This window comes from Chiloscyllium punctatum, chromosome 24 (assembly GCF_047496795.1).
Source record: "Chiloscyllium punctatum isolate Juve2018m chromosome 24, sChiPun1.3, whole genome shotgun sequence".
Lineage (NCBI taxonomy): Eukaryota > Metazoa > Chordata > Chondrichthyes > Orectolobiformes > Hemiscylliidae > Chiloscyllium > Chiloscyllium punctatum.
In genome coordinates, this window is record NC_092762.1 from 68,354,392 (window position 1) to 68,367,197 (window position 12,806).

At 37.6% G+C, this 12,806-nt stretch overlaps 1 protein-coding gene across 1 annotated transcript in view; it reads right to left on the reverse strand.

The window, feature by feature from the left end:
• Window positions 1–12,806, reverse strand: part of gipc3 (GIPC PDZ domain containing family, member 3) — an 82,169-nt gene that overhangs the window by 11,970 nt on the left and 57,393 nt on the right. Inside the window, exons 4-5 of the mRNA XM_072593588.1 lie at window positions 6,486–6,598; window positions 2,919–3,000 (exon numbers count right to left, since the gene is read on the reverse strand). Coding sequence (XP_072449689.1) covers window positions 2,919–3,000; window positions 6,486–6,598 — 195 coding nt within the window. The remainder of the gene's footprint in view (window positions 1–2,918; window positions 3,001–6,485; window positions 6,599–12,806) is intronic.

The window sequence follows — 12,806 nt, forward strand, 5'->3', positions numbered from 1 at the left end:
CAAAGTCATTTCCCCGGGGTCAGGGAGTCCAGAATTAGAGGGCATAGGTTTAGGGTGAGAGGGGAAAGATATAAAAGAGACCTAAGGGGCAACCTTTTCATGCAGAGGGTGGTACGTGTATTGAATGAGCTGCCAGAGGATGTGGTGGAGGCTGGTACAATTGCAACATTTAAGAGGCATTTGGATGGGTATATGAATAGGAAGGGTTTGGAGGGATATGGGCTGGGTGCTGGCAAGTGGGACTAGATTGGGTTGGGATATCTGGTTGGCATGGACAGGTTGAACCGAAGGGTCTGTTTCCAAGCTGTACATCTCTATGATTCTATGATTTTAAAAAATCTGTACAACATTTATTTTTTATAACTATACTCATAGAAAAGTGTACCTAATCATCAAATTGTTGGCTTGGCCGAGGAAAGCTACAGAATTTGAAAAAGCTGAGCTCAAGGGAATTAATTTGTGCCTGTTTAATATTAGGCTTCAAAAATCTAACTTTCTTCCACCATTTGATAATATGCTCAAGAATTACAACTGGAATCAGGCTGTTAAGCTGATTTTCTCAAAGATACACTCAGTAGAACTATTATCAAAAGCTGTCATGATGAGGAGTTTTAATTCCCGTCTGTCTTAATTGGACATTTGACCCCAATTTTAGTAGCAAAAGGGCAGTCATCTCATTAAGAGCTAATACACATGCTCTGTTGAATGTCAGCATTACAAAGGAAGAGCATTATTCTATTACATCAATCATTTTGTGAAAAGTAAGTATTTGTTTCTAATTAAGTGCTGGAAAAAGGAAAAAAATGAGAATGATCTGGAAAGCTCATTGGCCTCTTTAAAGATAATGAGAAGTATGGTGCATCTATGACTTCTACCATACACAAAGAATGAACAAAGGACAATCTTGCTGATTCTCTGACATATGGTTTACATTGTTATAAACATGCAGTTCAAGATTTATTTTCTGTTTTGGAATTGTCCCTTAAACTTCAGGAAAAGCAAAGGAATGAAGAGGGTCACATGACATATTCTGAATTCTTGTGGCCACAAATTAGATTATCTACAGTATGGAAACAGGCCATTCAGCCCAACAAGTCTACACCATTCCTCTGAAGAGTAACCCACCCAGACCCATTTCCCTCTGCCTAGTGCACCTAACACTATGGGTAATTTAGAATGGCCAATTCGCTTAACCAGCACATCTTTGGATTGTGGGAGGGAACCCACACAGACACAGGGAGAATGTGCAAACTCCACACAGACAGTCACCCGAGGCAGGATTTGGGTCCCCGGTGCTGTGAGGCAGCAGTGTTAACCACAGAGCCACCATGCCACCCATCAAATGCTTGTTAAAGATTAAAGGGAACTCAGTTTCTTTCACTGGGAAAAAAATGTAAAATATTCACACATGTAAACAATAATCCAAGCAACTATCCTGATGCTAAATAGATTGTTAGTCTCCAAATCCCATAGATCTTACACATGTTTATACTGTAAACTATCTTTTTTAATTCTAGGAGAAAATAAAGTTTAGAGTCTACCCAAAAACTAGTTAGCATTATCACTTGAATACAAGGCCCATGTAATTAACTTTGCTCTGGAGATGGATTTTGAGAGGAGCAGTGTCCATAGGAATCCATCCAATGTAGGATCACGTTGTAACTTTACATAATCACAGATATAGTAAAGTAACTGAGAGAAAGGGAGAGGAGAGAAATTTGGAATCTACAGGTCTCTATTGTTCTCTGTGCAAAATGTGAATAGGAGGTCATGTTTACTTCGAAGAGATAAAGGAGAAGAGTGTGCAAGAGACCACAGTAAAGAGCATTTACATGAAGTTGGAAACTTTGCCTATATTTGACTAATGGCAGTATTCTCTAGGGTAACACACATCACAAAATCAATTGAGAGGTTAGATATTATACAGATGCAAATGAGAAAAAGAACCAAGAATCATTTTGAGTTGGTTCAAGGAGAATAGAGCACCTACTTAAGAGTAATGTAAAGTATGAAAGGAGATCTTAAACAATTTTAAATATTAAATGGGATGATCTTAGAATATTAGTTGCCGAACAAACAGTTTTTAGTCAAGCTTGGTTTTAGTTTGTTACAAAATTCTAAAACTTGAGACCTAATGTGATGCTTTGAGTTTTTCCATGGAAGTTCTAATTCCCTTTTAAAGATTTTTGTTCTTTATGGGGATTGCAACAGTATTTATAGAACTTGAATAGTGAAAAGCACTATAGCAAACCTCTTATTAACCAGCTCCTATGGAACTAGAAGTGTGTCAGTTGATCAAATAGTCTGGATAATCAAGAGGTATGCATAGCCACAGCAAACTCTGACCAAGTGAAGCTTTGAGACATCAACAGCCCTCAGAAAAGTCTATGTAAAAACATCAACACACCTCCTAAAATCAATGTGAAAACAGACACTAAACAATAGAAACGCAATGTGAGGTATACACTTCACTGCTGCACTTACAGCATATATACTCAGACATCACGGTAGTTTGCAGTATTTAAGGTATATCATTTTTGTCAGTTTATCAGCAGTCAGACTTGATAAGGTGTTGGTTAAAACAAGTTTACTGTATTACATATTTGGCTGGTCAAATGGTTGTGCTTGGCAAATAGACTCAATTTTGTTCCGTTGAGAACAATATCCAATATTAGTTACATTTTTGCTATGATTGGATTTGAATAACAATTTTGATTGCTTTCGAGTTATTTACCAGCAAAGAAATCTATATCCTGTCAGCAACCTGGGAATGGGAATAGAGAGGAAATATTGCAATCCAGGTCAATGTTTGCAAATATTACTTTCTTCTGACTTTAAATAAGTCTTTTCTAAGTGGGAGTCCATAATACAAATAGTCAGTCTTAAGTAGCCAGAAAAGTATTTAGTAGAAGACTCACCTAATTCTGTATCTCTGATACCCATATAGTTTTCCAACAAGTCATCCACCTTCTTAGTTGCTCGTTCTTCAAACTCTGTTGGCTAAAGAAATGGAAATTTTGATCCTTTTCAAAATCAAAAATGTGAACAGATTCCCTTCAAAACCACAACAGTTCAGAAAATTTCAAGTTGCTCCAAAACGTATACCAGAGTATGTGGTTTTTCCTGAGATCTTCATCTTTTCGTACAAAGTTTGAATTCATAATGGAGTATGCAAGGACTTTGGGTACTGAGGAAAGCAGTTTAGAAGGCAGTGACCAGATTCCAACATTGATAATAGAAAGAAACAAAGTTATTCTAATGTGATAAATGACAATTTCAATTTTGTTTCTAAACAAGCAATCTAATTAAAGGCATATTCTGTTATTCCAGCTTCTATAAGGTGTCAGTCATTGCTGAACTAATAGACCACATGCTGAGCTGAAGGCATTTACTGATTTTGAAACCTAAATCAAGGACTTACAATGGCTACATAATGTCAGAACAGAAGCTTCCTGCTAAATTGCCTAAAAATAACAAAGCATAAAGTGTCTCATTTCTATTTAAAAGCAGAGTGTTTGATAGTCAATGGAGAGGAACAGTTATGGTGATAATTTTCAAGATTTCAAAAGTAATTTCTTACATTTTATCACTGTGGCTGAATTAAAACACAGCATAAAACATGACAATGGAGACTAAGGAGATTTTTTTAAAAACATTTTTGACTGTTCTATGGCACTTTCTTCAATGGAAAATAGTATTGAAACATATAATATTGCTACCAATAGCTGTTAATGTAAGAGTTAATTTATCCTTTGCTGGTCAAATCACTTCATTAAAAATGGAGATGGATTAAAATACACCATCCAATGGTGACATTTGAAGGTGTTCAAACATTTTCTGCTCATCTTCTGGATTATACTCCATAATTTAAAAATGTTCCTCACAATGGGAGCTCTGATCTCTGAAAAAGTGTATGCACATTTTGCCACCAAAGGCCTTTTACATCGGAACATAGGAATAAGAGTAACCCATTCAGCCCTTCAAGCCTGTTCCACCAATCAATGAGGCCATGCTGATCTGTGACCTAACCCCATATACCTGCTTTTGGTCCATATCCCTTAATACCTTTGCTTATGTGGCACAATGGCTCAGTGGTTAGTGCTGCTGCCTCACAGGGAGCTTGGTTCAGTTCTAACCTTGGGTGACTGTGTGGAGTTTGCACATTTTCCCATGTCTGTGTGAGTTTCCTCTGATTTACTCCGACAATCCAAAGGTGTGCAGTTAGATGGATTGGCCATGCTAAATTGCTTGTAGTGTCCAGGTATGTGTACATAGTCATGGAAAATACAAGGATAACGGGAGTGGGTCTGAATGGGATGTTCTTTTCAGAGTTGGTGTGGACTCAATGGGCCAAATGGCCTGCTTCCACACTGTCAGGATTCTCTGATTACTTACCTATGCCTAGGGATGCATCTTTGCTGCTATTTCTTAATTCCCTATACCTTTAAGTTTACTAAAGGCTATTGATGGGTTTGAGTGGCTTTTAAGATTCCACAGGTGTTTGCTGAACCACTCCTCACCTTTAACACACCCTACATTTTCTGAAATTGCTGTTTCTTTGAAGCTGTAAATATCACCATTAAAATAGTGAGCATATAAATATGAAAATAATAGATTCAGTGCTTGCAAGCTGTGTCATTCCATCGGATCCACAAATCCATTCATTTCTGATCAAATGCATTTGATCCTTAGGGCTGTACAAGCTCAAATAAAAAATCCTTGCAAGCAACTATTGCACCATAAATACCACATCAATCATTCTGATCTGCAACCGTTTAAGGGATGATGACAGATTATTTTCCGTCCCTTTTTTGGCAACTTTCTGCCAACAGGTTCAATCCAGGCCAACAACTTGTTTCCTTAAACCAAGTGGAAACCTATTTTTGGAGGTTTAGCAAAGTTGATCTTTGCTGATTCATACTCGTGAAAAGCCCTCACCTTCTACATCTTTACAGTCAGGGCTGGATTAAAACATTTACTTTTCATTGTTGAAAAGAAATCGCATGAAGATTGTCCTAAAATTTCATGAGTTTATTCTTCCCAGTTTATTCATCTCAAAATATAAAAAGAAAATAGACCTAAATTTCTATGCGGTCTATCTCTAAAAACAATGTTTATTTGTCCATTTTTTGGGAATCCTTTACCCAATTCCATCTTACCTATCCAGGTTGTAAGTTTGCTTGCTGATCTGGAAAGTTTGTTTACAATGAACCTCAACCTGAGCAACCAATCTTCTCAAAAATTGCAAAGTACCTATCCAGCCCTAACTAAAGAAGTAACGGCAAATGGTTTTTCTTCTCACCCCTGCACTTTGGGAGTTCTTCAATGATCAATCCACAGATGCCTTACATCTCTCTTCTACACGCAGGCCTTGATGACATCTTCCTGAACTATAATCTCAGATTTCATATTTACACCGAAGACTCCCAACTCTGCTGTACCAGCACCTCTCTCATTTCCTCTTCTGTTCTTAATTTGATGTACTGTTTGCCTGACATCTGGTATTAGGTGACATGCGGACATCTCTTCCAACAAAATATTGAGAAGGCCTACTGATCCTACCATGAACTCCATTCCTTGGCTCTGACTCTCTCCTTGCCTCAGCCATGGTGTGAGGTTAAACCCAACTGTTCACAATATAAGTCTCCTAAATATACCTGCAGTGATCTTTGACTCCAGATCTTCTGCATTACCTACTTTCACCTCTACAACATTGCCAACTGTATCCCTGCCTTAGTTCACCCACTGCCCAAACCTTTATCTGTGCCTTAGTACCATTCGACTTGAATTTTCCAATCCTCAACTGGCCTGTCTCCCACCTTGCAACCTCTTTAAACTTCAGCTCATCCAAAGCACTATTGAATATTTCCTAACTTGCTTCAAGTCTTGCTTGCCATATCTCCAGTGATCTACAATGGCTTGCAGACAGGTAATGCTTTTAGTTTAAAATCCTCATCCTTGTTTTCAACTCCTTCTATGGACATATACTGTCTACTTAACCTCCTTCAAGCCTACTTTATCAGTATTCCATCCATTCTGACCTTTTGTGCAACACCTTTCCCCAGAGGGAAAATCCAGTAAAAGAAAAGTTGGTAATACTCACAAATGAATGCAGTGGCCATAGTTGACTTTCATTTTGAAGTGTTAAAGATGGGTCAACCAGTATATGTCATTTGAAAGTTTTACTAGTTTTTCTTTCTTTGAGCTGTCTAGATTCTAAGTCTGGTATTTCTCCTAAACCTTTCTCTCCCTTTCACTCAGGCACTCATTAAAACCTAATCCTTCAGCCAAGGCTGCTGGTCATACCATTGCCTTATGTGGTTTAAAGTTAATTTGCTGAGTATTATTGATGATTATTTATGTTATTTGATTCTCTCTCCTGTAAACTGCCTTGAGCCATTTAGCCTGTTAAAAGCACTTTATAAATTTAAATGTTCTGTGGAGAAAAGCCCCAGTTGTTGTATTAAATCGATAGTGTTACTTACAACTTCTTCCACTGTTGCAGTGCCTTTTGATCTTAAACGCAAAGTTTCCCTTCCACTTCCAACTTTTCCCTCACCGGTAGATTTGCCACATTTTGTTCTTCGAGCAATCATGTCTGTAAAATTCAGATTTAAATGTTATTGATAAACTGAACATATCTGATTCAGCATCAAGAACAAATCGCTTCTTAATCCTACAATTGTCACCCACGTAATACAGACGTGGCTATACATCCTATTCTGAATCTATGGAATCCAATGAAAGGATAAACCAGAGGAGGTGAATTATGAGCTCCTAATTCACTATTACATATTGTACACTATTGCACAGCCTCAAAATTATCCCTAAGACATTTAAATGTAAGAATACAAGATGAAGAGACCATCAAAAAGGTCGTGATTCCTCATAGGACCCAGAATTCTTTGATAGTCACACTGAATACAAAAACAAGGAAATTTTATTCAAATCGTGCATACATTACACCACATTTATACAGTTGTGTCATTTACTGGATTAGTGGTGCTGGAAGAGCACAGCAGTTCAGGCAGCCTCCAAGGAGCTTCGAAATCGATGTTTCGGGCAAAAGTCCTTTAGTTGTGTCATTTATACAGCTTTGCTGAAGATTCATCTTACAAGTGAGGGCTCATAGTTGTGAAGAAAGGCTTGCATATCAAGGCTGGAAAATAAAATAATAGTTCTAGTAGCAGCTGTCAAAATTAGGAAACACCTTGAGAGAGTAAACAGTGAAAGATGGTTTCCACTGCTTTATGAATCTGTAACTGCAAGATATAAACCTAAAAGTGTCATTGGACTGAGGTTTTATAACTTGACTTATTGGAGCATGGAATGCTTTGCAGTAAGTGAATTTGAGGCAGAAGTTCAAATTCCTATGCTGGTGGAAGCCCAGCACAAAAAAACTCATCAAGACTTTGTGGCTCCATTTGGCTCAGTGGTACCACCCCCGCCCCCAATGTTTCCTGGGATCAGCTGTACTATAATAACCATGGGAATTCCATGGTGAGATTCCCATTTTTGTACCCTGTAGTTGACATTTGTAGACTTCAAGCATATAATTTTGATTGAATATGTTCACCGGGAGTGGATAGGATTAAATTAAATCCTCTTCACTTTGTGCTGAAGGCTGGTAATCTACCTATGCTTCTTCTGTCAATATTGGTGCAGCAACGATGGTGATATACATACCTTACAATATTATATTATCAAACGATAGTGCTCGCTTTTGGTGTTGGGTTATAGCAGACCTGCATTTCTTTATGAAACTCACCATTTTAGCCTGCTAAAATTTCTCCTTTTCTAACATTCTTACCTTTTCAATCTGGGTTTAGTAATTTTGAAGTTTGTTCTGTTAAGCGTATGACACCCTAACTCACTATTAAACCTCAAGAACTAATTCAGTATATCACACTGTCTGTTTTTGACACTATTTAAACTTGTCCTCAACCTTCCTATTGCTGAAAACTCTTTTCTCAGAAAAGTAATTCTTGAGTTATAAAGTGACCATTGTTTCAAGTTCAGCAGGGAGAAGCTGTGTTTAATAGAAATGCCAAATGAAGTCATTAATTTTCCAAACAGTTTCTCAATTAACAGACTTCAACTGCATTCCAAAATTAATACATCTTCCCCTTTGAAATGCATCACACATGGAAAATACTTGTCTGTTTACTAGGAACAGCAGTTGCAATCCTGTCTCAGTGTTCCACATGAACAGAAGGTTCCAGATGGTGGGCACCACTGAAAAGTCATCAGAGAACGCAGCCCCCAAACTCAAAACAAACCTAATAGGTACTCCACGGCTATTAACACCCTGTAAGCATTAATCTTTTGGAGATGGACCTTTTGTTGTAATTAAAGGAAGAAGACCTCTTCAGAGAATTGCTGGCCAACCTGATGGTCAGCAGCTCTTAGGTCTCAGCAGTGCCATGGGGAGCAATGGCCATAGCTGGAACTACACCATTCCCACAGAACAAAGTGGTGGGCACCCAGGATATAGCTAAATCAGTCGGAACAGGAGAGATGACCTCCAGGCTGGGAGGGGAGGGTAGTCAGCTAAGTCTGGTGGCAAAAGCCAAGGGTGAGGAGAGAAGGTCTGCTGCCATGGATTGGGGAGTAGATTTTGAGTGAGCTGGTTTGATTGTCTACTTGTTGTGTTTCACAGTGAGTGTGGTGAAAAGAGTGCAGTGTAAAGAACATGTTAAACTCAGGGACTTGGTGTAGACAGCCAAAGGATTTTACCTTCAACATTTGTTGTGGAATCTTGATGCAGTAAATGTTTAAAAAATCTGTTCACTGTTGTTATGTAAAAGTCATGTACCAAATATGCTTTCAAAAATTATGACTGAAAATTATATCTAAATAGAATAAATAATTTAGGCTAAGGTTTGATAGCACATGTCATGTGCATCTGACTCTGCTCTGCAGTATGTGGGATGTTGTGTAGAGTGAGGCTGAGCAAATGTATCTGCAACAATTACTAATATATGAATCAAAAGCAGTGGTTGGCTATTTGGTCCCTCAAGCCTGTTCCTCCATCCGATAAAATTATGATTGATCTGTTTCTCTTCTGAACTCCACATTCCCTTGCTAACCTTCAGTTCTGTTGCTCTAATAAGCATCTAGGTATTTCCACCTTAAAAGCATTCAATGACCCTACTTCTACTGCCTTTGAGGCAGAGAGTTCCAAAGATACCTCTAACAGAAAGGTTTTCTCTCTTCTCTGTTTTAACAGGGTAACCCCTAATTTTAAAAGGGTGCCCCCATAGTTCTACACTTATAGGAGTAAATATCCTGTCTATGTACACCTTGTCAAGACCATTCAGGATCTTATATACTTCAAACTGCTGACTCTCCAGTGAAAACAAACTTTGTTTACTCAATCTTTCATAAAATGCCTATAGAATGGAAGCAGAACATTCAGTCCATCAAGTCCACACTGACTCTCCAAACATCTTCCCACCCAATCTTTGTAAACCCACATTTAACATGGCTGATCCACCTAACCTGCACATCTTTGGAATTTGAGAGGAAACCCACATAGACTCATACAGAGTGGAATTGAACAATGGTCCCTAGCCCTTTGACGCAGTAGTGCTAACCACTGAGCCACCATACCACCCATAAGCCAATCCATCCAGTTCATGTATCAATATAGTAAATCTCTTCTGAACCACCTCCAATACATTTACATCCTTCCTTAAAGAAGGAGTCCATAACTGCTCAATCTTTGAGACGTGCTCTCATTAATGTCTTGTATAACCGAAGCTTAATCTCCTCACTTTTATGTTGAATCCCTCTCATTAAAAAAGGCAGGCATCTCATTTACCTTCATGTGTTGTATCTATATACCAAAGTTTTGCGCCTTATTTAGTGATACACTATGTGATCCCTCTGCACCTTTATTAAGTCATTTATATAAGTTGTAAAAATAGTTGAGGGTTGAGCACAGACGCCTGGGGAATTCACCCATCAATCCTGCTGATCTGAAAAAGGCTTATTTATGCATACTTTCTGTTTTCAGTCAGCCAACCAACCTTCTGTTCCTGTTATTATGTTACACCCACACCATGAGTTTTTATTTTGTACAATAAACCTTGTTCTGGAATCTTGTTAAATGTCATCTAGATATCCAGATTTGTATATAAACAGGCTGTCTTTATTCACAGCACATGTTATTTCATCAAAGATTTTTAATAAATTAGTTGAACAGGATTTCCCCTTCACAACATCATGCTGACTCTTCCTAAATTACCTTGAGTTTTTCCAAGTGCCCAGTTATAACCTCCTTAATACGCAATTCTAACATTTACCCCATGATAGACATTAAGCTAAATGACCGAATATTTCCTGATTTATACTTCCATCCCCAGAGGAGTTATATTTGCTGTTTCCATTCTAATGGAAACATTCCAGAATTTAATCACTTTTGGAAAATTAACACCAACGCATTTACTACCTCATTAGCCATTTATTTGAAGACCTTTGGATCAAGCCTGTATGGACTCAGAGATTTATCTACCTGCAGTTATCTCTGTTTCTATTCTCTCTCATAGAGTTTGAAGGTTAGTTGAAGATGTTCTGAGACTTTAAGGGAGCACTTTCAAGAGAGATTGCTCCAGAATTTGGTCATATCTTGGTTCAAATTAGTTGGTTCAGAATATAGTCAGGTGATCAATAGTACATGGAGTGAAATAAATCTAACTGAGACAGAAAAGCCATATACAATCCTGACACACTGACATTGATGTTGCTTCGTCAAAACTCTGGAATTCCCTCCCTAACAGCCTAATGGGTTACCTACACCAAATGGATCACAACAACACATTGTCAATGAAACCTAGGGATGGGCAATAAATGCCAGCAACACACACTTCCCATGAAAAAAAAATAAAAAGAATTGATGTGCTTGCTGCCTGTGTGGATACAGACAAGGACAATTGAATAACAGCCAGACTGGAGAGTACAAAACATTTCTTCAGTGGACACACTGAACCAAATCTCAACAATCACTTCTGAGCAGCAAGACAAAGACAAGGTAAGATGGATTTCTGGACAAGAACTAGAAAACACTGTCTCACTTAACCTCAAAGAGGGTGCCTGGTGAAAAAATCAACCTGAAACAACAACCATTCATCTAGAACTCAAGGCTGTCTGAAAGCTTTGCTACTGCTGAAGAAATAATTTAATAACAAAAACATTCAGGACTCAGCTCATTCTCACAATTCCAGAATTTAACACAATTCTAAGAACTTCAAAGCACAATTGCCTTTAACTTCTTGTCTATACCTGATAGAACACATCCCCACCACTTTATATGCTCATTAGCTGTTTGTTTGTTGGATGTTGCATCTTAATTAGGTTTTTCAAGATGGAGGTAATAACATTTCTCTTCCTATTTCTCAAGAATTCTTTGCATTTGTCTCCTTCATTTGATCTCGTTAATTATATTAATTGAAGTGTGATAACTGCATACTAAACAGGAAACTAAAATATTTGTTGGAACTGACTGAGAGGGTCGTTAAAAAGAGAGTAGCCAACTCCCCTTTGGTTGCAACAAAGAATATTATAAAGGAAAAGCTAAGATACAGTCATTATGGTCAATGCTAGAACCAATGTAGAGGAGAGAGAAGATATTAGATCTGGAGTGGAGAATCCCAGGATCTCAGAATTCAATTTATGTTTATTAATGTTGAAGGCCAGAAAACTGATTTTATACTTTGATGCCACCATTGGCTGGGCAAGGTTGACATTTTGCCTTCCACATGTCCAATATAGGTGTAAATGGAAAATCACACTAAAAAGTTCAAATGTCTCAATTGTAATTGAATATTCACTTATGAGTTCAATCAAAACTTTCCATAATGTAAAATCATATAATGGCCTCACCTTAATAATATTTGGTAATGGAAATTAATGAATTCTGTAAAGTATTTGGGATCTCACATGCAATAATGCTGATTTCTTGCAAAACAATGTAGACTTTAATTCACAAAATTACATATATTCATCTTCCAAAGTTTGATCTTGAGCACAGCAAATGTTTCTGATGATAAACAGGAATTTTGAAGAAGTGAGACAATAGCGTCCATGATAAAAATTAAATGTGAATTGATTAACTGAGATGTAAAAGGTGCTAGAGCATGGAAATCTCTCTATTCACTTTTTAAAGAATAGCAGAACTATGAAGTGAAAGCCATCATCAAGCTTGAGGGATTAGCATTTAAGCAAAACAGAAATGTTTGGTTCAAACAAATCTGGGCCCACTTGAGTAGTATGTAAATATTGAACAGGAATACAGACCAAAAGGGTAAGTGGAACCAAAAGAAACAATGACTATTTTGGAATAATTGCAAGGGTCTAAAATGTAACTTCAATCCGATCCAATTCTAACAAAAAGAAATTTGAATGCCAGCTTTCCAGACTTGTTGCCATTTGATTATGATCTGTTAGCTTTGTTTGGCATTACTTTTGGAAGCTGGCTTCACACATATTTAAGGAATCCTTCATCCAGTGATAAACTATCTCTGACTATAAATGTAGCACACAGCTGTACACTTTTAAAGAGAGGTCAGGTTGATGGTGGAGGATAGTGCAGAGCAGCAGCAGTTAAAGGACTGCTGCTGCTATTTAAACATAAACAATTTAGAGAGGCAGTAATGCAATAGGTATGTCAATAGATGTTTAATCTGATAGCCCAGGCTACATTCTGAAGATTTGGGTTCAAATTCCACCGATATCATATTGAAATTTGAACTCAGCAATAATCTGGTCTAATGGTTGTTTTTGATTGTTATAAAAATCCATCTGGT